The sequence below is a fragment of the Pectinophora gossypiella genome, chromosome 11 (assembly GCF_024362695.1).
Source record: "Pectinophora gossypiella chromosome 11, ilPecGoss1.1, whole genome shotgun sequence".
NCBI lineage: Eukaryota > Metazoa > Arthropoda > Insecta > Lepidoptera > Gelechiidae > Pectinophora > Pectinophora gossypiella.
Window position 1 is genome coordinate 14,734,105 of NC_065414.1, and position 27,244 is coordinate 14,761,348.

Below are 27,244 nucleotides of genomic sequence, written 5' to 3' on the forward strand. Positions count from 1 at the left end.
ATTAAAAGTATCGATAATTTTAGTACATCACTATGGACAATCAACATAACCTCAAATCAATTCCGTATTCATCGATGAAACGTATAATATAATGGATATCTCAAATATTTTATGCTACAAATCTATTCAGCAAAACATATTACTTTCCTAAAATTGTTCAGCAGTTCACATTTCACTAGAAAATTACAAAAAACTTACCGATGAAACGACAGAAGTTGTTGGCTATTTTCTTTTCTTCCTGAATGTGAGCTGCAGCCCCATACCACACAAGACATAATGTCACAGAGTCGAGAGACTCAATTATTTAATATAAATAAAAGTTTCTTTCCATTTATTTGGAAAAATATTGTTAAATTATCACTTAAAACAATCTGAACACAAGACACTCGTAAACAAAGTTCACGCGACCGTGTCAAATAGTTCGGTAAATATAAGTAAAATCTTCTTATGTTATGTTACTATGTATTTGGCCGAGTTAAAATGAGTCCAATAGGTCCAAATGACATTTCATGTTGTGACAACTTGTGACAACCTCGGAAAAAATGTAGCAAAGAGCGAATCATTTGTCCTTTTCTCACTCATAGTTTGTGTCGTAAGCTAGAAAAGAGCCGGTTTATAGTTTCTAAATTCTTATTTTAGCCTTCCTTCTATGCTTTAGTTATTGTTCTGAGGGTTTTCCCCGAAGGGTAAGGCAAAGGGAACTATGCCCATACAGCCATGTCTGACGTATTTTTTTTCTTGATGATTAATGAAATGATGAAAGGTGATGATGATGAAACCTAAGCCCCCACCCTCGGAGTAGGCTCCTACTCCGAACCCCAAACGAATTAACTCAAAAGTCCGCATAAACTTTTGAGTTATGAAGAGGCTTCCCGGCACGAAGCGAAAATAGGCAGATACACTTTGTTCATTGAATACTCCAATATAATAACACTCGCGAATGTCTTCCGACTAACTTAATGCGATCATTAACCACAAAACACCACTTCGTATTAATTATTTAGATTACTCAATGAAGAAAGCAACTGTCCCGTTCCCGTTTCCCGCCGAAAAGCCATAAACTTTTGAGTTATGAAGCGGCCTCCCGGCACGAAGCGAAAATAGGCAGATACACTTTGTTTATTGAATACTCCAATATAATAACACTCGCGAATGTCTTCCGACTAACTTAATGCGATCATTAACCACAAAACACCACTTCGTATTAATTATTTAGATTACTCAACGAAGAAAGCAACTGTCCCGTTCCCGTTTCCCGCCGAAAAGCCTTCCATTTTAAAAAGTGCTGGCCTAAAGGTTTATGTAACCAGACCAAAAATTAAAAAATAAAAAAATTAAAAAATGTAATTTTTAATCTGTGGAAACAGCTGTTGGTTTGGTTTCAAGGTTTCAATTTGGTTTCCTTGCATTGTTTGTTTCCACAAAATAATGATGAAAATCCATTGAAAATCGTTGATCGGTGGTCAAGACAACGTTCACCATGAATGAAATCGACGATAAGTTCTACTACGTTTACAGTTCTTCACTGGACCACAAAGTTGAGATAAAAATGTAAGTACCATTGTGTGTTATTTTTTCGCGTATTATCTGCAACAAAAGCAAACAAAAGTGGTATATTCATCTTAATTATAACTATTACGCAGTTTTCGTGTATCTCTTTTTTATTGTGATAAAGCGCTATTAGTGAATCTAAAACCAAAAATGTTCTCTTCATACAAAATAAAATATGGTTGATCCATTTTTTCTTTTTTCCAGAGGTACACTAGAAGGCAAGCGTACGAAGCCTGAATATGACAAGTTGCTGTCAGACCCGATGCTCAAGTTCTCTGGGCTGTACCAGGAGGGATGTTCCGATTTGTATGTGACGTGTCAGGTGCTCAGTGACGGTGTTCCTCTGGCGCTGCCTGTTACTACGTCCTACAAAGCGTTTACTAATAGATGGAAGTAAGATATTTTAAAACTGTATCTGTTAATTTGTACTGTTGACAATGTAGGCATTGTCTAGCCTGTAATAATAGAATAAGGAATAATAGTACATTTGGAAAGGCAACTCTCCCCTCCCCACCAGCATCTGAGCTTTGTTTACCTCACCACCTCTTAGTCTTACTTTAGTCTTCAATTGCATGGGAGTCATAGATCACTCACACAGATGCCTATCTATATGATTTACCTATACAGGCACTTCTTCATGACATCTTCATCTTCTTTGACATTATCATGTCAAAATGAAGTGCCGGTATAAAGTGAGGATTTTTGTATAAAGTGTCTGAGGTGTGCTGATGTGTCACACTGCTGGGCAAAAGCCTCCCTCCATTTCTTCCAGGATTCTATCCTACGAGCAACAGCAAAGTGTAAGTTGTTGCACCATTTCTACCTAGGTTTGCTATTGCTTATATCTCTACCATTCTGTGAACCATTGTATACAAAACATCAAGATGTTACCTACATCATCATCACACTCCATTGAGTTGGAGTAAGCTGGTAAAGACGAAGGATTTTACTTTTTCTATAATAAAAATGGGCAAACATAAATCACAATTTATTAGCAGAAACTAATGATTCTTAACACAGAAATGAAAAAAAAAAAAAGAAAATTAAATGGACTGATACGTCAATCTCTTTCAGCTGAAATGAGTGTATTCCTACCCTACCAGTATTCTTCAGTGTCCTACTTAATATAAAAAACTAAAGAAAAAAGAAATGATAAAAAATCTCTCCTGAGAAACTGTGAAAGGCATACTTACAATACAAGGAATAAAAATAAAGTTACTTTTCAAAATTCTAGATTAAGTAAATTAAATTTTTTTTTTTTAGGGGTTATGTATACGTTTTTACAATAAAATACTAGATAATATTTTGAATTTGTCAGAAAATAAATTTCAAGCTCATGTGAAGCTTACTTTATCTAAAACTTATTATGAGATTAATGATTCTGACTACTTACCTAAATGATAAAAATTACTGTATTAAATGTGTTCCTCTAGTTATTAAATAACTTGTAATATACCTATATCGATTTAAAAGATGTATTGTATGTAGATGTAAAAAATGACAAGATACTGTTGCAGTATCTTGTAATTTTTTCTCCTCAGCCGTAACACCTTGCCAAATGACGTAGATTCAAAAATGATTTTTTTATTTAAAAGGGATAGTAACAGCTTATTCTATATAAGATTTACAATTGGTAAAAAAACATGTTGTAAGCCAATTACAACTATCCACAGTTTTATTTACCTTCAACAAGTTTATCCATGATAATTATTTTAAATAAATGATTCTGATTCTAATAATTTGTCATTTACTTCCAGCTGGAACGAGTGGGTGACCCTACCGGTATTCTTCAGTGACCTACCTCGCAATGCTATACTTGCGATGACTATCTACGACTGCGCCGGCCCCGGCAAGGTCTTGATAGTTGGTGGCACCACCATCTCATTGTTTGGAAAGCATGGAATGCTAAGACAGGTTAGTTGTATCTATATTATACAGGCTGTTAGTGACATCGTAACGAAAATTTTGAGGGACGATACAGACCATGACTCTAAGTTAACCTCAAGTCTTCTCAATTTTCAATTCTATACCTTTGTAGTGAAAAATTCCACTTGATATTAATTAACTCAGTCTAATGAGATAATTCATCCCCCTCAGTATTTGTTACAATGTCACATACACCCTGTGTAAGTACATACTGGTAGTCAGAATTTCGTAATTTATCTTGAACCTAGTATAGGTTCGCACCTATATTAGGTTCAAAAGAATAATCTAAACTAACAAAAAAACATTTTCTTTTTTCTTGTTAACCTATTAATGAATTTTAATCAAGAAAAACTTAATAACTAGCCTTGGAAACTAGCCTATTGAGTAATCTTCATCCATAGTTAGATAATGCATCTGGCTCATATGATAAACTCAACGAAAGGTTTGCACAGTTACTGTACTGTTTACAAACACATAAAATACATATTCCTTGGTTTGTAACCTTATCAGTCATCAATCAACTGCCCTAGAATCCTGTATACTTTATTATGACTGTTTATCAGTGCATGCCCTGCCCCCAAGCGACGTCATTCATAAATTCACATTGAGAGACAGTAAATAATTGTACAGTACTTCGATCAAATGTAGATATGTACTAGTACCATTGATTTTTAGCATAAAATTATAGAAAATACTTATAAAAATATATTTTTTAAAGTGATACTTTTAAGTACATAGTATAAGAAAACCAGGGTATGCTATGTCGAGCCGCCATTGCTAGCCCTTGATGACGTAAGTATTACCATTAAATTGGTATCTCCAACATTCCAAGAACGTAAATTTTATTATTGAAAATTAATTGAATTATTGAGTAATGTATTTAGTTACTATTATTTGTCACATATATAAAAATCATTAAAACTGTACGTAAGTCTTTTACTAAAAGTAAAAAAAATCCTTGCAAACTAAAGTAAAAATATTGGACGTGCGTGATTTATTTTTTACTAAATGGCAACATAGGGATGACGTCAGCTGGACTAACCTTGAAATGCTAGCTGTCAGTTTTGAGCATACCTGGTCTTCTTATAAATACGAATAAAATCACGTGACACGCATGTTAGGTATAAAACATACTTATCGACTTCGATAAAATTTATTGAATCGATCGATAATTTTATCACGTTGCGCTTGATAAAATTATAATATCGCTGGTGAGGATGTGGTCAAATGGCAAAAAAATACCCTATTCATAAAATCCTATATGTGTTATCCTATATGTGTAAAATCCTATTGTTACTAACAAAAAAATGGGCACTATTTGTCTGAAATAAAAGATTTTTATTTTTATTATTATACTCCAGAAAATATAATTAATGTTGCTTTGTAGATCTTTGTAATTTAAGAATTAAGAAGTAGTAGATAGATACAGAGAGGTAGTCGAGGTCGATAGAGCGACATAAACACATTAATTTATCTATTTAATAAATTGTTATCTACTTTATTGCCATGCTGTGTAAACATGCATCATCCTTAGACTCCTTATCAAAAAGTCAATGCCTGGAAAATGCCCAGCCCACTACACCCCGAATCGCTCTGCAATGTACTTGTTTTCTAAAACAAAACCTTTTCGAATTAAAAACAAAATAAGAATTAAAAATAATATTACTCTTTTCCCTCAAAAGGTTGTACGTATAGCTCACAGCATGTGCTTAATTTTTCAAAATTAAAAAGTTAAAAAAAGCGCGAATCATATTTCTAAATTCAAAAATTACAAAATGGGTTCGTCGCATTCTTCGCACAGTAGGTTAGGAATATGCAGGAGGTGCTATTTGCTATTTGTTGTGCGATTAAAGAAGTTATTTGGCAGTGGTTTTAAGAATATATTCCGTTCTAAAAAGGGCATGTTTGACCTGCGCGTGTGGCCGGGGGTGGAGGGGAGCGAGAAGACACCAGGGAAGGCTCCGGACAGGGGCAAGGAGCAAATGCAGAGGCTCGCGAAGTTAGCGAAGAAACATCGCAATGGACATATGCCTAAGGTTAGTGAATAGTGAAGAACATAACATAACTTAGCACCATACCTGTATCCCGAAGAGCTAGGCAGCGGTGTAATAGTATAGACATACACCCATTCCTCGCCATGTTTAAGTCAAATCAAATCAAATATACTTGATTGTTCAGAAACTAAAGTCCCAAATCTTAAATCCCATGTAATGGGGCCATTAACCAGGCAAAAATCCTGGAAACCATGTTATATAAATTGTATATGATTCAAACTTAAAGTCAAATTCAGTGGTGTAGAGCCCAAACCGGGATTCCAACCCGTGACTACTAATTCATGCGTCCGTAAACTTGATGGCATGCTTCGAAAGGCACGTTAAACCGTTGGTCCTTGGCTAGTAGCCCAAACACCTCCGCTAACCCGCAGTGGAGCAGCTTGGTGGAGTCTGCTCCTCCAGTTGATTGAGGGGAGGCCTATGCCCAGCAGTGGGACGTGTATAGGCTGTTTATGTTATGCCACACCCCGGACACTTCATACAAACAACCTACACATTGACATTATCTTACACGCGCATCTGAGTGTGTGTCGTCTAAAGCCATACGATTGAAGACTCAATCCTTCCTGACCGTATTCGGCCACAGCGACTCGACAACTAATGAGAGCGTCGTTCGTGTGCTCTCATGTGACTGACATATCGGATCTTAGCATTAAATGTCCGACCGCATTCAATGCACGTCAGCACTCCTAAATAATTATAATTTATGGCAGCAGGTGGTCGCGCCTTGAGCTCGTCTCGTTTCGTATCGAACTTCTGAAGTCTCTCCTTCTCGAAGTCAAACACATTGGTGTTCACTGTACGCCTCCATAACGACCGTTCAGCTGCCTCCGCCTCCCATTGCAACGGGTCTACGTCACATCGTTTCATGTGACGCTTAAGCACATCTTTGTACCGCAGAATTTGGCCGCCTTGTTTCCGCTTGCCACTCTGAAGTTCCGAATAGAAGATGCACTTCGTCACTCTAGTAAAACCGAGGGGGGGGTGAGTTAAACCTAGCTCAGACGCTGGTGGGGAGCGGAGAGTTGCCGTTCTATACGACGCATTCCTTATTCTATGGTTATGTTTATGTTGGCAGGTGGACTGGCTGGACAGGCTGACATTCCGCGAGATAGAGATGATCAACGAGAAGGAGAAGCGCTCGTCCGACTACATGTACCTCATGGTGGAGTTCCCCACCGTCCAGATTGATGGCATCAACGTACGTACCACGCGGCCTAAATAGACCCAGTTGGTACCACACGATAGAATAAGTATATAGTTCGTCGGCGTCATGCGGCGAGGGTGTGCTTCTTCTATCGTGTGGGTTGTGAGGTGAATTACCAACCTCATCAACCCTGGTGTCAGGGTTATTATTGAGCCGCCGTACCCACATCTTACAGAGATTTCTGTTAGACCAACATGATAGGCGGTGACTAGTGAGTCGTATCGGCGTCTATAATGGTCGAGCCAACTGTGTTAGTGAAAGCTGCAATAACTCATAGGTGCTAGTCCGGTACCGGGGTATGGTTGCATGAAGTGTAATCTATATCTATACTAATATTATAAAGCTGAAGAGTTTGTTTGTTTGTTTGTTTGTTTGAACGCGCTAATCTCCGAAACTACTGGTGCGATTTGAATAATTCTTTTTTTGTTGGATAGTCCATTTATCGAGGAAGGCTATAGGCTAAATAACATTACGCTATGACCAATAGGAGCAAAGACAGAGCGGTAAATGTGTAAAAAACGGGGAAAATTATTCATTTTTGAAGGCTTTCTTTGCGTGCGCTGCGAAAACGGTTCAAGATACACAAAAAATATGTATGAAAGAATTATTCCTCTATACATGATCTAAAAAAAAGTCCGCGACGGCATATGTCTATCTTTTAAGGTTTAGTCACAATGACCGTTTTTATGGTACCAAATTTGGTCGAAATAATTTGTTTAAGTTGTATCAACATAATAATATTAATCTTTATTCAAATATAAATACAAATATGTTGTTGGTTAAGAGTACTTCATCTATACTTATAATAAATCTGTAGAGAGGTCAATTCTGTACTTACATTAAATATTTTTTCAAAATAACTATCAGGGGGTGATAAGTGGTCGATACTGATGCCAAAAATGCAATCAGTAAAATTTTTGTCTGTCTGTCTGTCTGTCTGTCTGTCTGTATGTTCCTTATAGAAACAAAAACTACTGGACGGATTTTAATGAAACTTGGTACAATTATTCTTCACACTCCTGGACAGGTCATAGTATACTTTTCATCACGCTACAATCAATAGGAGCAGAGTAGTGAAGGGAAATCCTTTTGTATGAAAAATCTAAACCACTCAAGTTAGACATTTGAAATTTGGCATGCAGATACCTTAGGTACCGTAGAGGTGCACTAAGAAAGGACTTCCCGAAATTCCCACGAGAACGGGAATTAGCGGGAAAATCCTTTTGTATGAAAAATCTAAACCACTCAAGTTAGACGTTTGAAATTTGGCATGCAGGTACCTTAGATACCGTAGAGGTACACTAAGAAAGGAATTCCCGAAATTCCCACGGGACTGGAATTAGCGGGAAAATCCTTTTGTATGAAAAATCTAAACCACTCAAGTTAGACGTTTGAAATTTGGCATGCAGATACCTTAGGTACCGTAGAGGTGCACTAAGAAAGGACTTCCCGAAATTCCCACGAGAACGGGAATTAGCGGGAAAATCCTTTTGTATGAAAAATCTAAACCACTCAAGTTAGACGTTTGAAATTTGTCATGCAGGTACCTTAGGTACCGTAGAGGTGCATTAAGAAAGGAATTCCCGAAATTCTTACGGGAACGGGAATTAGCGGGAAAATCCTTTTGTATGAAAAATCTAAACCACTCAAGTTAGACGTTTGAAATTTGTCATGCAGGTACCTTAAATACCGTAGAGATGTACTAAGAAAGGAATTTCCGAAATTCCTACGGGAACGGGAATTAGCGGGAAAATCCTTTTGTATGAAAAATCTAAACCATTCAAGTTAGATGTTTGAAATTTGTCATTCAGGTACCTTAGATACCATAGAGGTGTACTAAGAAAGGAATTCCCGAAATTCCACGAGAACGGGAATTAGCGGGAAAATCCTTTTGTATGAAAAATCTAAACCACTCAAGTTAGACGTTTGAAATTTGTCATGCAGGTACCTTAGGTACCGTGGAGGTGCACTAAGAAAGGAATTCCCGAAATTCCCACGGGAACGGGAATTAACGGGAAAATCCTTTTGTATGAAAAATCTAAACCATTCAAGTTAGATGTTTGAAATTTGGCTCGCAGGTACCTTAGATACCGTAGAGGTGCACTAAGAAAGGAATTCCTGAAATTCCCACGGGAACGGGAATTAGCGGGAAAATCCTTTTGTATGAAAAATCTAAACCACTCAAGTTAGACGTTTGAAATTTGGCATGCAGATACCTTAGGTACCGTAGAGGTGCATTAAGAAAGGAATTCCCGAAATTCCCACGAGAACGGGAATTAGCGGGAAAATCCTTTTGTATGAAAAATCTAAACCATTCAAATTAGATATTTGAAATTTGTTATGCAGGTACCTTAGATACTGTAGAGGCGTACTAAGAAAGGAATTTCCGAAATTCCCACGGGAACGGGAATTAGCGGGAAAATCCTTTTGTATGAAAAATCTAAACCACTCAAGTTAGACGTTTGAAATTTGTCATGCAGGTACCCTAGGTACCGTGGAGGTGCACTAAGAAAGGAATTCCCGAAATTCCCACGGGAACGGGAATTAACGGGAAAATCCTTTTGTATGAAAAATCTAAACCACTCAAGTTAGACGTTTGAAATTTGGCATGCAGGTACTTTAGTAAACTTAAAGCTTAGTTGCAACAGGATATTACAAAATTCCCACGGGAATGGTAGTTAGCGGGAAAAAACATTTGTATGAAAAAATCAAATCTAAATAAAAGGAGAAACTGACTGACTCAGTGACTGACATATCAACGCATAGCCTGAACGGCTAAACGTAGGCATTTGAAATTTTGAAGGGACATAGCTTAGGTACCGTAGAGGTGCACTAAGAAAGGAATTCCCGGAATTCCCACGGGAACGGAAATTAGCGGGAAAATCCTTTTGTGTGAAAAATCTAAACCGCTTAAGTTAGACGCTTGAAATTTGGCATGCAGGTACCTTAGTTAACTGAAAGCTTAGTTGCAACAGAATATTGCAAAATTCCCACGGAAACGGCAGTTTGCGGGAAAAAAACATTTGTATGAAAAAATCGAAACCGCGTAAGATAGATGTTTTCAATTCAATTCAATTAAATTATTTATTGCATTCCATGTAGTACAATGGGGTGTTACATAGGCATAGGAACTAAAACATGGACCCTGTAGGGCACAGCAACGTTGAAGGGAAGAGAGGAAGTGTGTATTAAAATTAAAACTCAATGAACAATCAATTTAAAAAAAAATCAATTCAATCAATTGATTCAATCTAGCATGCATGCATATCTTAGTAAATATAAAGTTTATTTTTGGCTGTATTTTGAAAAATGGGAGTTATTGGGAAAAAAATTGTATGAAAAAATCTAAACTGCATAAGTATGCACTCCCACACACACAAAGATCTCTCTCTTATATAAGACGCCACGCGGACGAAGTCGCGGGCAAAAGCTAGTTACGTCATAAACCAGTTTAACATAACATAAACAGCCTATATACGTCCCACTGCTGGGCACAGGCCTCCCCTCAATCAACCGGAAGGGGGGGGATGGAGCATACTCCACCACGCTGCTCCAATGCGGGTCGGTGGAGGTGTAGTTACGGCTAATAGCCGGGACCAACGGCTTAACGTGCCCACAGAAGCACGGAATCATCTTACTTTTTCGGACAATCAGGTGATTCAAGCCTGAAAAGTCCTTACCAAACAAAGGACAGTCTCACAAAGTGATTTCGACAATGTCCCCATCGGGAATCGAACGCGGACCGGTCCAGATCGTGAGCCTAACGCTCTAACCACTAGACCACGGAGGCAGTCATAATAATTACTGAATAATAGAGTATGTTGTTACAGCACGCAGTGGTGTATTATGAGCAAGATGGCGACGAGATGTATCAGTTCAGGGCGCAAGCTGATATCGTTACTGTACCAGACTACGAAATCTTACAGGTTAGCTTTTTATTCAGAATATTGCACTTTTACAGAGAGTTGGAGTGTGGGTGGTGGAGTGTGAACGGCCTGCGCGGTCCAGTGGTTGACCGTTGGGCTCACGATCCGGAGGCCCCGGGTTCGAATCCCGGTGGGGACATATCACAAAAACCACTCTGTGATCCCTAGTTTGGTTAGGACATTTACAGGCTGATCACCTGATTGTCCGAAAGTAAGATGATCCGTGTTTCGGAAGGCACGTTAAGCCGTTGGTCCCGGTTACTTACTGATGTAAGTATGTAGTCGTTACATGAGCCATGTCAGGGGCCTCTGGCGGCTCAATAATAACCCTGACACCTGGGTTAGTGAGGTTGGTATTCCACCTCACAACCCACACGATAAGAAGAAGAACAGTGTTAAGGTTTAAAACTGTTTAAAAGTTATAATTGCCGAGGGACATCAGGAAAATAGAAGCAGTAGGTGGGTGTTCGTTTCGTAGTATAGAGTTATAAACGTGTCAGGAATCGGAAATCTGAATCATTTATCCAACTTAATTATCATGAATAAACTTTGTGGCCGTGGTAACGTAAAAAGAACGCTTGCCTCTCACTTTGAGCTCGCATGTTCGAATCCAGCACAGGCCTAAACTTGAATTTGTTTTCGAATTCATGTTTGGATCATAAATGATTATCGCGTGCTCAGCGGTGAAGGAAAACGTGAGGAAACCCACATTCCCGAGAAATGCATTTTCGGAGGTATGTGACCTAACCTGTATTGGGCTGGTTTTCCCTTCGCGGGTTGGAAAGTCATACAGGCAGTCGCTCCTGTAAAAAACTGGACCTGTCAAATCTTCAGGTTAGGTAAGCGAACCCTGTGAAAAATGGGATTATGGATAAACTTATTGAAGGTCAATTTAACATTTTTGAATCTACATCAATTCGCGAGGTGATTATGGCTGAGGAGAAGAAATGACAAGAAACTGCAACAGCAACACATCTTTTAAACTACTGTATGCATTACAAGTTATTTCATATAGGTAATCATTTATCATTTAGGTAATCATTCAAACTTTTCTATATAAAGTTAGTTTCATATGAGTTTAAAATGTATTTTCTGACAATTTTTTTTAAAATTCCAATTTATTTATTATAGTTAATTAAATGTTAAATGACAAAAATAACTTACAATCTATAACTGATGGCCAATTTATACAAAAGAAATCTAAGACTACCTCTACAAAATTACAAACACAACAACAACAATTCTGACAATTTCAAAATATTGTCTGGTATTTTGTTATGTGATTGGCTACCTGATACGATACGATTCGTTTATAAAAACATCATAGAAGGAAAAATTGAAGGAAAGAGAGAAAGCGGTAGACCTAAGAGAACATTCAGAATCAGAATCAGAATCAGAATCATTTATTCAACGTAATTATCATGGATAAACTTGTTGAAGGTCAATGTAACATTTTTGAATTTACGTCATTTCGCAAGGTGTTATGGCTGAGGAGAAGAAATGACAAGAAACTGCAACAGCAACACATCTTTTAAATCAATGAGGGTACATTACAAGTTATTTAATAACTAGAGGAACACATTCAATACCAGACATTTTTATCATTTAGGTAATCATTAATCTTATAATAGGCTTTTTTACATAAAGTAAGCTTCACGTGAGCTTTAAATTTGTTCTCTGACAAATTTAAAATATTATCTGGTATTTTATTGTAAAAACGTATACATAACCCCAAAAAAGATGAATTTAATTTACTTAATCTAGAATTTTGAACAACAATTTTATTTTTATTCCTTGTATTGTAAGTATGCCTTTCACAGTTTCTCGGAAGGAGAGATACATTTTTACGCACATACATAATGTTTTCATAAATATATTGACTTGCGACCGTCAGTATATTTATTTCTTTAAACAGCTCCCTTAAAGAGTCCCGACAACGCAGATTATAAATAGCGCGAACTGCCCTTTTTTGAATAATGAAAATAGTTTCTACATCAGCGGCTCGACCCCACAATAAAATACCGTAAGACATTATGCTGTGGAAGTAGCTGAAGTAGACAAGTCTAGCAGTGGGTACATCTGTGAGTTGTCGGATTCTTCTGACGGCATATGCTGCTGAACTTAGCTTGCCCGCTAGTGATACAATATGTGGGCCCCATTGAAGTTTTGAATCTACAGTAATTCCTAAGAAAACGGTGTGTTCAACAAAATCTAGTTTCTCGTCGTTAATTTTAATGTTATTATTTACTTTCTTTACGTTTGGTAGAACAAATTTAATACACTTCGTTTTCTTAGCATTTAGAACTAGGTTATTTACTGTAAACCAGCTTAGAACCTGCGACACAGCGCTGTTTGCTTCGTCAAGTTCCTCTAACTTTCTATCGATTTTAAATATAAGAGAAGTATCATCCGCGAACAGTACAATGTCAGCTTGGTTCTGTACTACATAAGGTAAATCATTTATGTACACTAAAAAAAGGAACGGCCCCAAAATGGATCCTTGAGGAACTCCCATTTGAACATGAGAGCCCGAAGAAGTCGTACTATTGATTTGTACCTTTTGTATCCTATCACCTAGATATGAATTTAACAAACTGAGAGCTCCATTATTTAATCCATAGTGCCTCAATTTCAAAAGCAAGGTCTCGTGATCCACGCAGTCGAATGCCTTAGACAAGTCACAGAATACTCCTACGGCATTCTGCGACTTCTCCCAAGCATCGAAAATGTGTCGAACAAATGTGACACTCGCGTCTGTTGTAGACCGACCCTTAGTAAAACCAAACTGCTGGCTGTGAAGTAAGTTATTTAAATTAAAATGACATAGCAGTTGGTCGAGAATAATTTTCTCGAAAATTTTACTAAGTACTGGTAGAATAGAAACCGGTCTATAATTCGTGGGGTCTGATTTTGTGCCCGATTTAAAAAGAGGTATAACTTTACTGATTTTCATTAAATTTGGAAAAGTGCTATTTTCAACACTCATATTAAAAATGTAAGCTAGATATGGTGCTAAGATATCAATAACAGAGCTCATCAATTTGACAGACAATCCCCATAAATCTTTCGAGGTTTTAAGTTTCAGCTGTTTGAATACTTTAACAATACTACTCGGATCAACGCGTTTAAAATCAAATAATTCAGTGCAAGCAGTAACATTACTTTTCAACAATATATCAGCTTGAACAGGAGAGGACCTGAGAGATTCTGTAGTTTTTACAGGGATGTTCGTAAAGAATTTATCAAAAACTTCAGCTACATCTTTATCTTGTTTAACTAACCCAGTGCTCGATTCTATATTATATTCTAATTCACGCGGTTTCGAAGCCTTTGTTTCGCTATTTATTACTTGCCAAACTGCCTTTATTTTATTATCCGCGGTCTTTATTTTACTACTAATATGCATCTGTTTGGCTGTATAACACACTCTTCGAAATATTTTAGAATAATTTTTGACGTAGCTTTTAAAACTATCAGTGTGTGTATACGTTTTTTCCTCATATAAAGAATAAAGAGTATTTCTACTTTTGCGAATGCCTACGGTAGCCCAGTCACTGAACTTGAATGATTGACTGTTGGTAACTACCTTTTGAGGAGAATTTATGAAACAAATAAAAGAGAAGGTGCAGGTCGTGTCGTATAAGTAGGTGAAGGATTTGGCGGGAAGAAGAGAGGAATGGCGATTACTCGTATACATAACCTAAAGATGAATTTAATTTGCTTTATCTAGAATGTTGTGTTCCGTAGGAGAACCTGATCGAGAGCAAGCAGCACCGGCTGGCGCGGTCGCTGCGCTCCGTGGTGTCGGGCCGCGACGCCAAGCCGTCGGCGGCCGAGCGCGACCAGCTGGCCGCCATCGTGGCCGCGCCGCCCGGCACGCCGCTGGCCGCCGGCGAGCAGGACCTGCTCTGGAAGTTCAGGTAACTCACATAAACAGCCTATGTACGTCCCACTGCTGGGCACAGGCCTCTCAGACCAGAGTTGATAGGGTTGGTAATTCACCTCACAACTCACACGATAGAAGAAGCACACCCTCGCCGTATGACGCCGACGAAATATATACTTCTTATACGCCATAGCTCCCTGACATGACTGATGTAACGACTACGTACTTACATCAGTAAGTAGTAACCGCGACCAACGACTTAACGTGCCTTCCGAAGCACGGATCGTCTTACTTTCGGACAATCAGGTGATCGGCCTGTAATGTCCTAACCAAACTAGGGATCACAAAGTGATTTTTGTGATATGTCCCCACCGGGATTCGAACCCGGGATCTCCGGATCGTGAGCCCAACGCTCAACCACTGGATCACGAAGGCCACTATATACTAGAGGACTGTCAATCGCCATAGTAGACCGTAACCCGTTAATAAATTACTCTGATGATGTTAAATATATGGTTTGTTTCCAGATTCTACCTATCTTCTCATCGGCGCGCCCTCACGAAATTCTTGGAATGCGTCAATTGGAATAGACCAGGTAATTTAAAAAAATATATGTTTTTTATTATCGAAAACCTAGAAAGCAGAGGAAGACCTAGAAGGACCTATATTGACCAAATTGGAGCTATCCTTAGAAAAGGTTTAGTACGATCTACTCTGAACCGGCGTGCATGTATGAAGCGATTGATGAATGTGGAGGAAGCAAGAGAAGTGTGTCAGGATCGAAGCTAATGGAATTCTATAGTCTCTGCTTACACCGGTGGGAAATAGGCGTGAGTTTATGTATGTATGTATGTTTTATTGTTGACGCTAACATTTGTATGTGACAAGTATCACTGCCTCCTTACCCCGTGTATGTGAGCGAGACAGGCATCTTCTCTCTCTCCCTCTCTCTCTCTCTCATTCTCTCTCTCTCACTCCCTCTCTCTCTCTCACTCCCTCTCTCTCTCTCTCTCACTCACTCACTCCCTCTCTCTCTCTCACTCCCTCTCTCTCTCTCTCTCCCTCTCCCTCTCTCTCCCCCTCTCTCTCTCTCTCTCACTCCCTCTCTCTCTCTCTCTCTCTCTCTCTCTCTCTCTCTCTTCTAATCGTTTTATCCCCTGTTGGGATGTAGGGCTCGAATAACAGATTTCCACTCCTCGTGATCTTTTGCAGCCCCTTTTGCGAGACAGACATAGTCCGCCAATATTCTAAAATAAGGCGAAATGGAAAATTAGACTGATTTATGATCAAAGCTTTTTACTTGAATGAACTGGTATCAGCAATTTTGGATTAAAATATTGAACCCGAATTGTTAACGTAATCGTAAACTTAGCATCTACTTCTGAACCTACCTAATGTTAAAAGAATTAAAATAAAATGTGGAAAAAAGAAAAATGGAGTGGCCTATCTGCCAACAAACTGCTGTGCAGTTTGGCGGACGGTACCGATGTACACACCTACATTTTTGAAATTTTTATCTTAAATTGTTTTTTTATGTAGATTAGCATTTTATTGGTGCGAATTCCTGTAAATACCATCTAATTTTATTTTAAGTTATATCTGTCATTTTCTTATCCACCGAAAAGGAAAGGGACGGGTAATCGACAATCATAAAATTTATGGAACACACGTCAATTTTAAGCACAAATCTAAACCAACCGTCTAAAAATTTTACATCAGTCAATCACCCGACACAGTTAAGTAGACAGCACGTCAAACGGATTGCATACCAGCGACGTACCTTTTTGATTCGTCCGGGTTATTCATTCATTTACTCATTCTTCCTAAATTTAAGAGCTGTGAATCATCCGTCCTTTCCTTTTCGAAGCATATGAAAATGACGGATATAACTTAAAATACAATTAGGCGGTGTCTGCAGGAATCGGGGCCATAGTTCATCTTTCTATCACTAATTTAAAAGCCACGCTTTTGTCGGTGTAGCATTCTCCATGCTACTTTTTAATTCATAATTCATTTATTCTTAAAAATGGTAGCTACAGGTTTAGGGAAAAATAGGGCTTAAAATAGGGCAGTGGTTTCCCTCTTGCCTTCCTCCCCGCAGTACTCTGACGCAAGTGGGATGGCGTCCAGAGTAGTCTATTTCAAAGCCGTACTAGGACTCCTGTCCTCCGCCTCTGAATAGTACTGACAGTTCATACTGCCCTCTGTTAGTTTATCTTTGACCCAATCAAATACCCTATTACATAATTCTCATAATTAAACAAGTGATTGATTCATTACGAACTTTCGAATCGCATTAGTCTAGACGTGTTTTGGCGACACAGTGTCATTATAAAAATGGCTCATTCGATTTACCTATACAACTTACTTGATACTGCGTCGCGCTAAATTCAATATCATTTTTTGTATTTTTTTTTATATATCAAATATAGAAGTTTTATATTTACAAAGTTTAATAAACCTTAGTACGGTGTAACTACTTAGTTCATCTCGTCAGCTTATGTTATTTTATGTTTGTATTTCTATTCATCCACACTACACTGTGACGTCATAGAAAAACGTGATAAAATATCGGACTTATTATTTCGTTTTTGTAGATTAAAATTCATAAATAAGTGAAATAGAAAAAAAAAATGTTATTCGTTAGTTTTAGATCTGTCTTTATTTAGTAATCAGAATTTCATGATTTATTTTGAACCTTGGACAGGAATTATTTTATTAGTTTATTGTATGTACGGTCACGAGCATTAATATGTATACACTTTAATACCATGTCACATTAACTTTTTTGACAAATTGAACTAAGTCTCACTAATTGTCAAATATGTTAGTGCGACAGAGTCCTAAAGTCGGTATATTATATTGCTCATGACTGTACTACAAGTGGCGCCTATTATCTTTAGAAAGAGCTATCAAAAAGTAATTTAACCTCTCTCTATATCATTTCCGTACATGATAATTGACTTTATACAATCATACTTACATAAAACAAATCATTTTAAAGTAATCGTCAAGTGATTCGGTGTTACATAAAAGTAAAGTGTCATAGTTTGCTCAACAATTACAGTTCCGTAATAATCCTGTACAAAATAACGAAGAAAATATTCAAATTATAAATAGTTACATAAACATATGACTTTATTCCCAAGTGGGCTAGTCAGAGTACATCCATAGTAAGATGAACTAAGTACCCACACCTGACCGAGCTTTCTGTTAGACCAACGTAGGTGAGCCGTATCGCCGTCTATGATCGCCGAGCCAACTGTGTTAGTGAAAACTATTGGCGCAAGTCCGGTACCGGAGTAAGCCGGTGGCACAGTGACTATTAAAGCTTTCTTAAAAACTATAAATAAGTAAACCTGACCAAATAATATTAATATAAAAAACGCAAAACGCAAAAGGGCAGCCCAAAGAGACCTGGCGACGCTCGGTTGACCGAGAGTTGAGAACTCCCGGCATGTCATGGGAGCAAGGTACAGAGACTGCAAAAGATCGTGAGGAGTGGAACTCTCAAATTCAAATTCAAAAATATCTTTATTCAATAGGTAACATAGTTACACTTTAAATCGCCAATTTTACATAACGAACGTCTCATCCGCCTAAAACTACTGCCCTACATCCCAACAGGGGAAAAAAGGATTAGAAGAAGAAGAAGAAATAACAATAATTTAAAAGTCATGGCCGCTGTAGGGCATTACATGATCCCGATCATCCCTAATGTTTTACAGGGTAGGAAACGTTCGAAAAATAACGAAGGTAGCGATAACGTTTGCGTCATAGAAAAGGAAGTCTATTTCGAGAATTTATGTATAAAACCTATGTATCCAGTGTTCTTGCCTGTGATATGTAAGTAAACCCAGCTATCATCTAACTCTTGTCTTTATCCCGCTCTAGGTGTGGTCGGCACAACATGTTTTCTTCTATAGATAAAAGATAAAGATAATTTTTTTTGATTTTTTTTTTTTTCTTCCATACATTTCTGTCTGTCGTCTTCTCAGTACTCACACCTTTCACACACATATTCTTTTTTACACAATCCATCTACATTTCCTTTTATTTTTAAGTAATTCCGCTATATCATATAATATTAAATATGTCCTAAACTCAAACATTTACCGGAACAGCAATAGCAATAAGACCGCTTATTGTACACAGCCGACATGACGTCACATTTTAATTTAGGTATAAGTTTCTGTGTTCGTTTTCCCTGTTTCTATATAGAAAATATTTCGTGTGTGCGTTGACTTCTGATGTGATGTCATTATAATGTATATATATGTAATCCGTGTCTGTGGTGTCCTAAATAATAAATGTTTCTTTCTTTCTTTCTTTCTTTCACATTGGCCCCGATTCCTGCAGACACCTATTTTTACTATTTAGACACCTAAGTTATACCTGTCATTTTCTTATCCGCCAAAAAGAAAAGGGACGGATGATTGACAGCTCTTAATTTTAGGAAGAATGAGTAAATGAATGAATAACCCGGGCGAATCAAAAAGGTATCTCGCTGGTATGCAAACCGTTTGACTTTTGCTGTCAACTTAATTCTGTCGGGTTATTGGCCAATGTAAAATTTTTAGACGGTTGTTTTAGATTTGTGAAAATGATAGATATAACTTAAAATAAAATTAGATGGTATTTACAGGAATTAGCACCATTGTTTTCATAATTTGACCTTCAACAGGTTTATCTTTAATTATTACGGAAAAAAATTAAACTTTAAACTGTATAACTTTAGTTTTTAAGGACGTTGATCGGTTGTACGTTTAGATTGAATTGTCTTAACGGGTCTCTACGCGTTGGCTTCGGCTCCACGCACGCCTTCAAAAGCCAAAAGTCCGGGACTCCATAGGCCCGAGATATGGAAATGACATACAAATAATAATAATAATAATAAATATTTCTAATGTAGTCCATAATTTGTTAGAAACAAGGATACTTAAAAACTATTTGTGTATGTAGGTTTTTGAGTCCATATTATTATATTGTTGCAGGCGAGGTGCGCCAAGCGCTGGGCATGATGAAGCAATGGGCGGCGATGTTGGTAGAAGACGCGCTGGAGCTGCTGACGCCGCGGTTCACACACCCGGCGGTGAGGAAGTACGCGATATCCAGGCTGCAGCAGGCGCCCGACGAGGACCTGCTGCTGTATCTGCTGCAGCTCGTGCAGGCGCTCAAGTACGAGAACTTCAACGAGATACATGAAGGTGAGGGAACTGAGGGGAGGGGGATTCGGGCTGGAGGGGCTTGAAGAGTTGTTGGGGCGCTAAAAACTATGTATTGCGATTCGTGAAGGAAAGGTCATAAAAGCAGGTTGTCTAGATCGAAACAGTCCTGAAACAGATGACGCAGGACTTGACGGCTGTAGGCGATGTTAGGTGAGGACTCTTCAACGAGATATTCAACGGCCTCCGTGGTCCAGTGGTTTGAGCGTTGGGCTCAAGATACGGAGGTCCCGGGTTCAAATACCAATCACGAAAATCACTTTGTGATCCCAAGGACATTACAAGCTGATCACCTGATTGTCTGAAAGTAAGATGATCCGTGCTTCTGAAAGCACGATAAGCTGTTGGTCCTGGTTAAATTAGTAACTGATTAAGTTAGTAGTCGTTGCATAACCCATGTCAGGGGCCTTTGGCGACTCAATAGGAACCCTGACACCAGGGTTGATGGGGTTGGTATTGATATACGAGATATTGGTGGATTTAACATCTTAAAAATTATAACGGCAGAACATCATTATAAAGATGTGTCTGTAGAGGACTATTTAGTGTTTCTCTTTATCTTGGTAACATACTCTTTGCAGGGGCATTCCAAACAAATATTGTGACAGAGTGGCCCTTTTAATCAGAAACAGCATTTCGATTTACCACTCTGTTACAGAATTTTGTGGAAAACAATCAAGCGTTATCTCTACGTATTTTGCTAGTATTTTGAGTATAATAACGTAACTATATTTTTGGATAATGGAATGATAATAAAATTCTAAAAAGTATGACTTATCAGAACGAAGCACAGATCATGGTTAATATACCTTATTTAGGTTAGGCCGCCATTTGCCGTGTACTTAGTTAAGTCTTTGTAATTATTTCTTTTTATTTTGGTGCAATAAAGTGTATTTGTATTGTATTGTATCATTGTCGATAAAAAAGGAGAAAGACTCTGGAAGCTATTAAACGGAATGTTTAACATTGGTACGCAGAGTACGCGCGCATCGCGGGCAAGGAAGTGCCGATGTGCGGCGAGGACGGGCGCCTGACTCGTAGCTCGCTGCCGCGCCGCGGGAGCCAGGCCAGCCTGCTGTCTGCTTCTGGTGAGGGAATTATTTCTCACATTTAATGGGTTTGCCTTGGCCTGAGACTTGTCCGAAGGCATTGACGACGCCTAAGAGCTAGCTAGCTTGTAAGCCTCCGTATTTATATAGCCTCCGTGGTCTAGTGGTTAGAGCATTGGGCTTTACTATCTGGTACTCAGGTTCGATTCCCTGACACTGTCGATAATCACTTTTTAGATTTGGTTTTTGGCTAAGACATTGCAAGTTGAATCACACGATTCACAGAAAAAGTAAAAAAAAAGTGCAAACGCCTCCTGCAGTGGAGCAGTTTGATCGAGTATGCTCCATACCTTCTCCGGTTGATTGAGGGAAGGCAGTGTTCCACAGTGGGACGTATATAGGCTATTAACCTCTCATCTGCCGAGATACCAGACACAATAGATTTTACATAGTGTCTGGTCGAGATCCGCGTTCCGGCAGATGAGAGGTTAAAACTATGTATGTATGTTCTTTGAGCTGAATAGTTAATTTGTATTTGCCTGCGCGAGCCCCATGACGTCACCCGGCGCGGGGGGGGGGGTCCAACACACCGTCGCGCATGCGCAAACCTATCTTTGTACCTTCCTAAATACGATCATTAAATCGTATTACTTACATAAAGGCATTTGTATTCATAGCGTTCACAGGAACAGTATTGAATGTGTGTTCCAGTACTAACTACAAGCGAGGCGATGACGACATCGAAGACCAGTCATCGCTCCGACGCCATCGAGGAGTCCGCCGCCGTCGTGGAGGACGCGGCGCCGCCTGACGACGGCCACATTGACAATAATAATGCTTACAGGTAACGTACTAATTATTTTTCACTGAAATTAACACATCTCCGCCGCGGGTTTCAATTCCTGGACTTTCGATCAACATCCTGAACTCTCTAGCGTTATCCCGATTTCACGGGGTCCGGATTCGAAATTCAAACCTGTGTTATCACAATCTTCTTCTTCTATCGTGTGGGTTGTGAGGTGGGTTACCAACCCCATCAACCCTGGTGTGGGTTACTATTGAGCCGCCATAAGCCCCTGACATGACTCTATAACTACTACGTACTTACATCAGTAAGCAGTAACCGGGACCAACGGCTTAACGTGACTTCCGAAGCACGGATCATCTTACTTTCGGACAATCAGGTGATCAGCCTGTAATGTCCTAAAAAAACTAGGTATCACAAAGTGATTTTTGTGATTTGTCCCCACCGGGATTCGAACCCGGGACCTCAACCACTGGACCACGGAGGCCGTATTCTTCATTGAAATCAACACAACTCCGCCGCGGGTTTCAATTCCTGGATTTTCGATTAACATCGTGAACTCTCTAGCGTCCGGTTACCGCACCATGTATGATATAGAGACTGGTTCGAAATTCAAACCCATGTCCTCACCATGCATCACGCGTTGTGTTAGCTCGTATTCATTTAATCCGTCTTTAGTCATAAATACATGTGCCATGCCCGTCCCCAGCCCCGCCGGCGATGCCGAGGGCGCGGAGCGGCTGAGCCTGGCCAGCTTCCTGATCGTGCGCGCACGCTGCAACCCCGCGCTGGCCAACTACCTGTACTGGTACCTGCTCATAGAGTGCGAGGACCGCGAGGGGCAGGACCCCGCCGTGCGCGACATGTACCTCGCCGTCATGCGCAGCTTCAGCCACCACCTCGCCAAAGGTAACAACATCACGGAATTGACTACGCATCCGTAGACCATAGATGCAACATCCTTTCACCGTCTTATTAAACTCTTGCAAGGAGCGTCTAAATCTGGCCTTCGAAAATGATGGACTCTTACGGACTGACAGACGTACAGCTCCTTCAGCTTCGCCAAAGGTACACATGCAAATACACTGCAAATTCAATAACACCTCAAGAATACGCTCGTGCCTTCTGTAACATGCATAATGTGTCGCCTGCTAGTCTAAATGCGCCACCACCTCGCCAAAGGCAGTTGGTGTTTGGTAGATAAAACGGCAGGATTTAATTTGCCACCCGTTAGACAGACCAGACTCAACAACACATTTTTGGTACCCAATCTTTCTACGAAGAATTTATCTATTTTCCCGCCAATCACCTATCCATTAATTTTGTACGCCGAGAAAAATATTTAAATGTACATTATGTGTGTTCAGGCAATGCCGACCACCAGCGCACGCGCTCCTTCCTCGCCCGGCAGCAGGTGTTCATCGACAAGCTCGTCAAGCTAGTCAAGACTGTCACCAGGGAGTCTGGGAACCGAAATAAAAAGGCCGAGAGACTGCAGCAGCTCCTCGCGGACCCCGACGCTTTCAAGTTCAACTTCACTAACTTCGAACCCATGCCGTTTCCCTTAGATCCTAGCGTGACTATCAAAGGAATAGTCGCGAAAAAAGCCAGTTTATTCAAATCGTCACTGATGCCTTCCAAACTGACGTTCCTCACCACTGAAGGTGTTGAATACGAAGCTATATTCAAGCACGGAGACGATCTGAGACAAGACCAACTTATTCTGCAAATGATTACTTTGATGGACAAGCTGCTTAGAAGGGAAAACTTGGACTTGAAGTTAACCCCATATAAAGTACTAGCGACGAGCTCCAAACATGGTTTCCTTCAGTTCATAGAATCTGTAACTGTTGCTGAAGCGCTAGCCACTGAAGGCAGTATACAGAACTTCTTCAGGAAGTATAACCCGTGTGAAGGCGCCCCGTACGGTATCAAACCTGAAACTATGGATACCTATATCAGAAGTTGCGCTGGATATTGCGTCATCACTTATTTGTTGGGTAAGTGGATTTAACTTCTTATTTTCCCATTTTATAGCAGTTGTCTTAAGGCGAATCAGCGGGGTTAAAATGGCCACATCGAAGCAATTCATCCAAGAAAGCAATATTGCAATTTGACATTTGCGCATATAAAAGTAAGTGCGCAATGCAAACAACTGTCAAATAGGTGTGCGTCAAGCTAGCGGCCTCAAAAAAAAATGGACACGAAAAAATAATTTGACCATACCAAAAAATAGTACTCTTATTGAAAAAAATAGTACCTGTTGTAAAAAAATTAGTACCATCACGGTTCTGGATTTATAGCCATGTTTTATTGCACTTGCTAGCTTGACGGTGAGCGAAATTTGGCGAGAGTTAACGACAAGGTCTTTCGCTTTGATTTAAACGCCAAAAAATAGTACCGACATAGTACTCACCCCCTGCAAAATACAGAAAGTAGTACTTCAACGGTTCCAAAGTTATAAAGGCAGTTCTTTGATCCCGCTAGCTTGACGTTTTGAAAATACCTATTATCTGGGGAACGCTTGCATACTTCAGTATGTAACTAATGTCAATAAACTCGTATGAAATAGTACTCCCTACCATCATAATTTTGATCCGATTCACTTTTTAGAAATGTTAAAAAATCATCATAACCTATGCCATACATTTGTTGTTGATACAGTCACGTAGACAATTACAAAACCTCACAATTTATTCGTAAGTATTGCCATTTTGCAGGTCTACCCTACCATTTCTTTGCACTTCAGAGTGCTGCTATTACAAAAAATTCCTATTGCATACACCCATATGCACTAATTTTAATAGAAAATGGCTGCATGGGTCTAGTTCTTATCGAAAACAATCTGTGATTTTAATACATTTTTAATCTGCTGTTTTATTTTATAATTTATACCTTCATGTTGAATTTGTTACGGATCGAAGTGTTTGTTAATAAACAATTTGCAGTATAACTCAAAGAGTTTCAACAATGATATTACTTTCATCTGACAACCCTGGCACTTCACCAATTTTTACCCAAAAATGGGGAAAAATACTAAAATCTGACAACATTCTTGACCATGTGTAGTAATTTTGTTCGCGACTGTACTTGTCTTGATAAATGTATGACATAGGTTATAATGACTTTTTGACATATTTTACAGAGAGAATCAGGTCCAAATTATGATGGTAGGGAGTACTATTTCATACGAGTTTATTGACATTAGTTACAAACTGAAGTGTGCAAGCATTCCCCAGATAATAGGTATTTTCAAAACGTCAAGCTAGCGGGATCAAAGAACTGCCTTTATAACTTTGGAACCGTTGAAGTACTACTTTCGGTATTTTGCAGGGGGTGAGTACTATTTCGGTACTATTTTTTGGCGTTTAAATCAAAGCGAAAGACCTTGTCATTAACTCTCGCCAAATTTCGCTCACCGTCAAGCTAGCAAGTGCAATAAAACATGGCTATAAATCCAGAACCGTGATGGTACTAATTTTTTTACAACAGGTACTATTTTTTTCAATAAGAGTACTATTTTTTGGTATGGTCAAATGATTTTTTCGTGCCCATTTTTTTTTTGAGGCCGCTAGCTTGACGCACACTCAAATAGCAATATTGCTTTCTTAGATGAATTGCTTCGATGTGGCCATTTTAACTCCCCAGGTCGCATTCATCAACATTCAAACTGACTCCTTCTAAACAGGTGTAGGAGACCGGCACTTGGATAACCTACTCCTCACAAAACAAGGAGCCTTGTTCCACATCGACTTCGGCTACATCCTGGGCCGCGACCCCAAGCCGCTGCCGCCGCCCATGAAGCTCAGCAAGGAGATGGTCGAGGCCATGGGAGGTGTACATTCAGAGCTGTATCACGAGTTCCGGAAACAATGCTACACGGCCTTCCTGCATTTGAGGAGGTATGTTTTACATCTGGCTAACTAAACAGGCAAGCTGATGAACCAATTATTGGATGCGTTAGTCAAGTTTTGGATGCGTTAGCCAATTCTTGGATGCGTTAGCCAATTCTTAGATGTTAGACTGCTGTAGTAGGACTCAGACACGTCAGCTATATTGTCATCTCGAAATAGGTAATATATTTTTCCGATTTCATTGTTCTAAAAATGCCAAGACGAAAAATTGATTTTATTCTGATAACGCCAAGGCAAATTTATCTACACAAAATAATGATGATTACGAATTTAGTCACTTCATTAATAAAATACTTAACTTCCAGACACGCCAATCTGATGCTGAACCTGTTCTCGCTGATGGTGGACGCGTCTGTGCCCGACATCGCGCTGGAGCCTGACAAGGCTGTTAAGAAGGTGCAGGACAAACTGAGGTAAGAACTCACATAATACATTTCTTTTCCTTGTGTTGTGAGGTCAGTGATTGGTCTTATTTTTTAACACGTTCCGGGTCACAAAGCACAGGAGAGCAGAGTCCCAAGTGTCATACGATAATAAATAACGAGTAAAGGACCTCCGTGGTCCAGTGGATTCGCGTTGGGCACACGATCCGGAGGTCCCGGGTTCGAATCCCGGTAGGGACATTCCACAAAAATTACTTTGTGTGTGGCAATGTAATAAACTAGCGATCACAAAGTGATTTTTGAGTTATGTCCCCACCGGGACTCGAACCCAGGATTGTGATCCCGACGTTCAACCACTGGACCACAGAAGCCGTTTCTTGTACTCCGAAGCTGAATGGGTTGTTTAATTTCCAGACTGGACTTAGGCGACGAGGAAGCGGTGCATTACCTGCAGAACCTTCTAGATATGTCAGTGACAGCTGTCATGGCGGTGCTCGTCGAACACTTCCACAAGTTCGCGCAGTACTGGCGGAAATAAATATACTACTGTTATATTATAGTCGTATAAACTCATTTGTACATACATAAGATCACGCTTGTGTCCCGTTGGGGGTAGGCAGAGGTGTAAAAACGTACACTCCTCGCCAGCTATGTTTAATTCCCATGTAATAGGGAGCGATCCTATTGCCATTGATAGACCCCTCCGATTGGGCAGAAATTCTGGCAACCACGTGATATCAATTATCTATCCAAAAGATTGAAACTCAAGTCAAATAGGCTAGTTTCCAACTAGTCACATCAGTTACTTTTTACCGACTTCAAAAAAGGAGGAGGTTCTCAATTCGACCGTATATATTTTTTTTTTTTTTTTTTTTTTTTATGTTTGTTCGGGCATATCTTCGTCGTATATGAACCGATTTTGATAATTCTTTTTTTGTTTGAAAGGAGATATACCCAAGGGGGTCCCATGTCAAGGAAGTCAGGATCTGATGATGGAAGACCAGAGAAATCGAGGGGAATTTTCAAAAATCGTAGGAGCGACTAGTGCGTTTGTAAAGTCATATTGATCGGATCGATCTTTAGGCTTCGGGAAAACTTCCCGACCTTCGAAAACTGGTCAGCATCAGGGAGATACCCTATGGCCTGGCAAAACTATACAACCTGGAGCAATTTTTCTTTCACGAAACGTATTTAAATCTTGATCAAATCCAATCGCCGGTGCAAAAAAACAAAATGGCGGAAAAAAAAGATGGCCGCCATACAAAATTTTGTCGATTTTGGAAGAAGCCCGTTTGGGTAAAAATAATGTATGGGGCGC

At 39.3% G+C, this 27,244-nt stretch overlaps 2 protein-coding genes across 2 annotated transcripts in view; both read left to right on the forward strand.

Moving 5' to 3' along the window:
* LOC126370866 (BTB/POZ domain-containing protein 2-like) overlaps nucleotides 1-27,244 on the forward strand; it is a 133,293-nt gene that overhangs the window by 83,977 nt on the left and 22,072 nt on the right. The gene's annotated exons all lie outside the window — the stretch shown is intronic.
* Nucleotides 1,392-27,066, forward strand: LOC126370848 (phosphatidylinositol 3-kinase catalytic subunit type 3). The gene is made up of 16 exons (XM_050015929.1): nucleotides 1,392-1,551; nucleotides 1,756-1,944; nucleotides 3,309-3,465; nucleotides 5,376-5,513; nucleotides 6,610-6,732; nucleotides 10,569-10,664; nucleotides 14,412-14,584; nucleotides 15,078-15,145; nucleotides 19,545-19,757; nucleotides 20,753-20,863; nucleotides 21,536-21,668; nucleotides 22,339-22,538; nucleotides 22,997-23,629; nucleotides 25,318-25,531; nucleotides 25,849-25,956; nucleotides 26,341-27,066. The coding sequence occupies exons 1-16, from the start codon at nucleotides 1,481-1,483 to the stop codon at nucleotides 26,462-26,464; spliced, it is 2,751 nt and encodes a 916-aa protein (XP_049871886.1). The 5' UTR covers nucleotides 1,392-1,480; the 3' UTR covers nucleotides 26,465-27,066.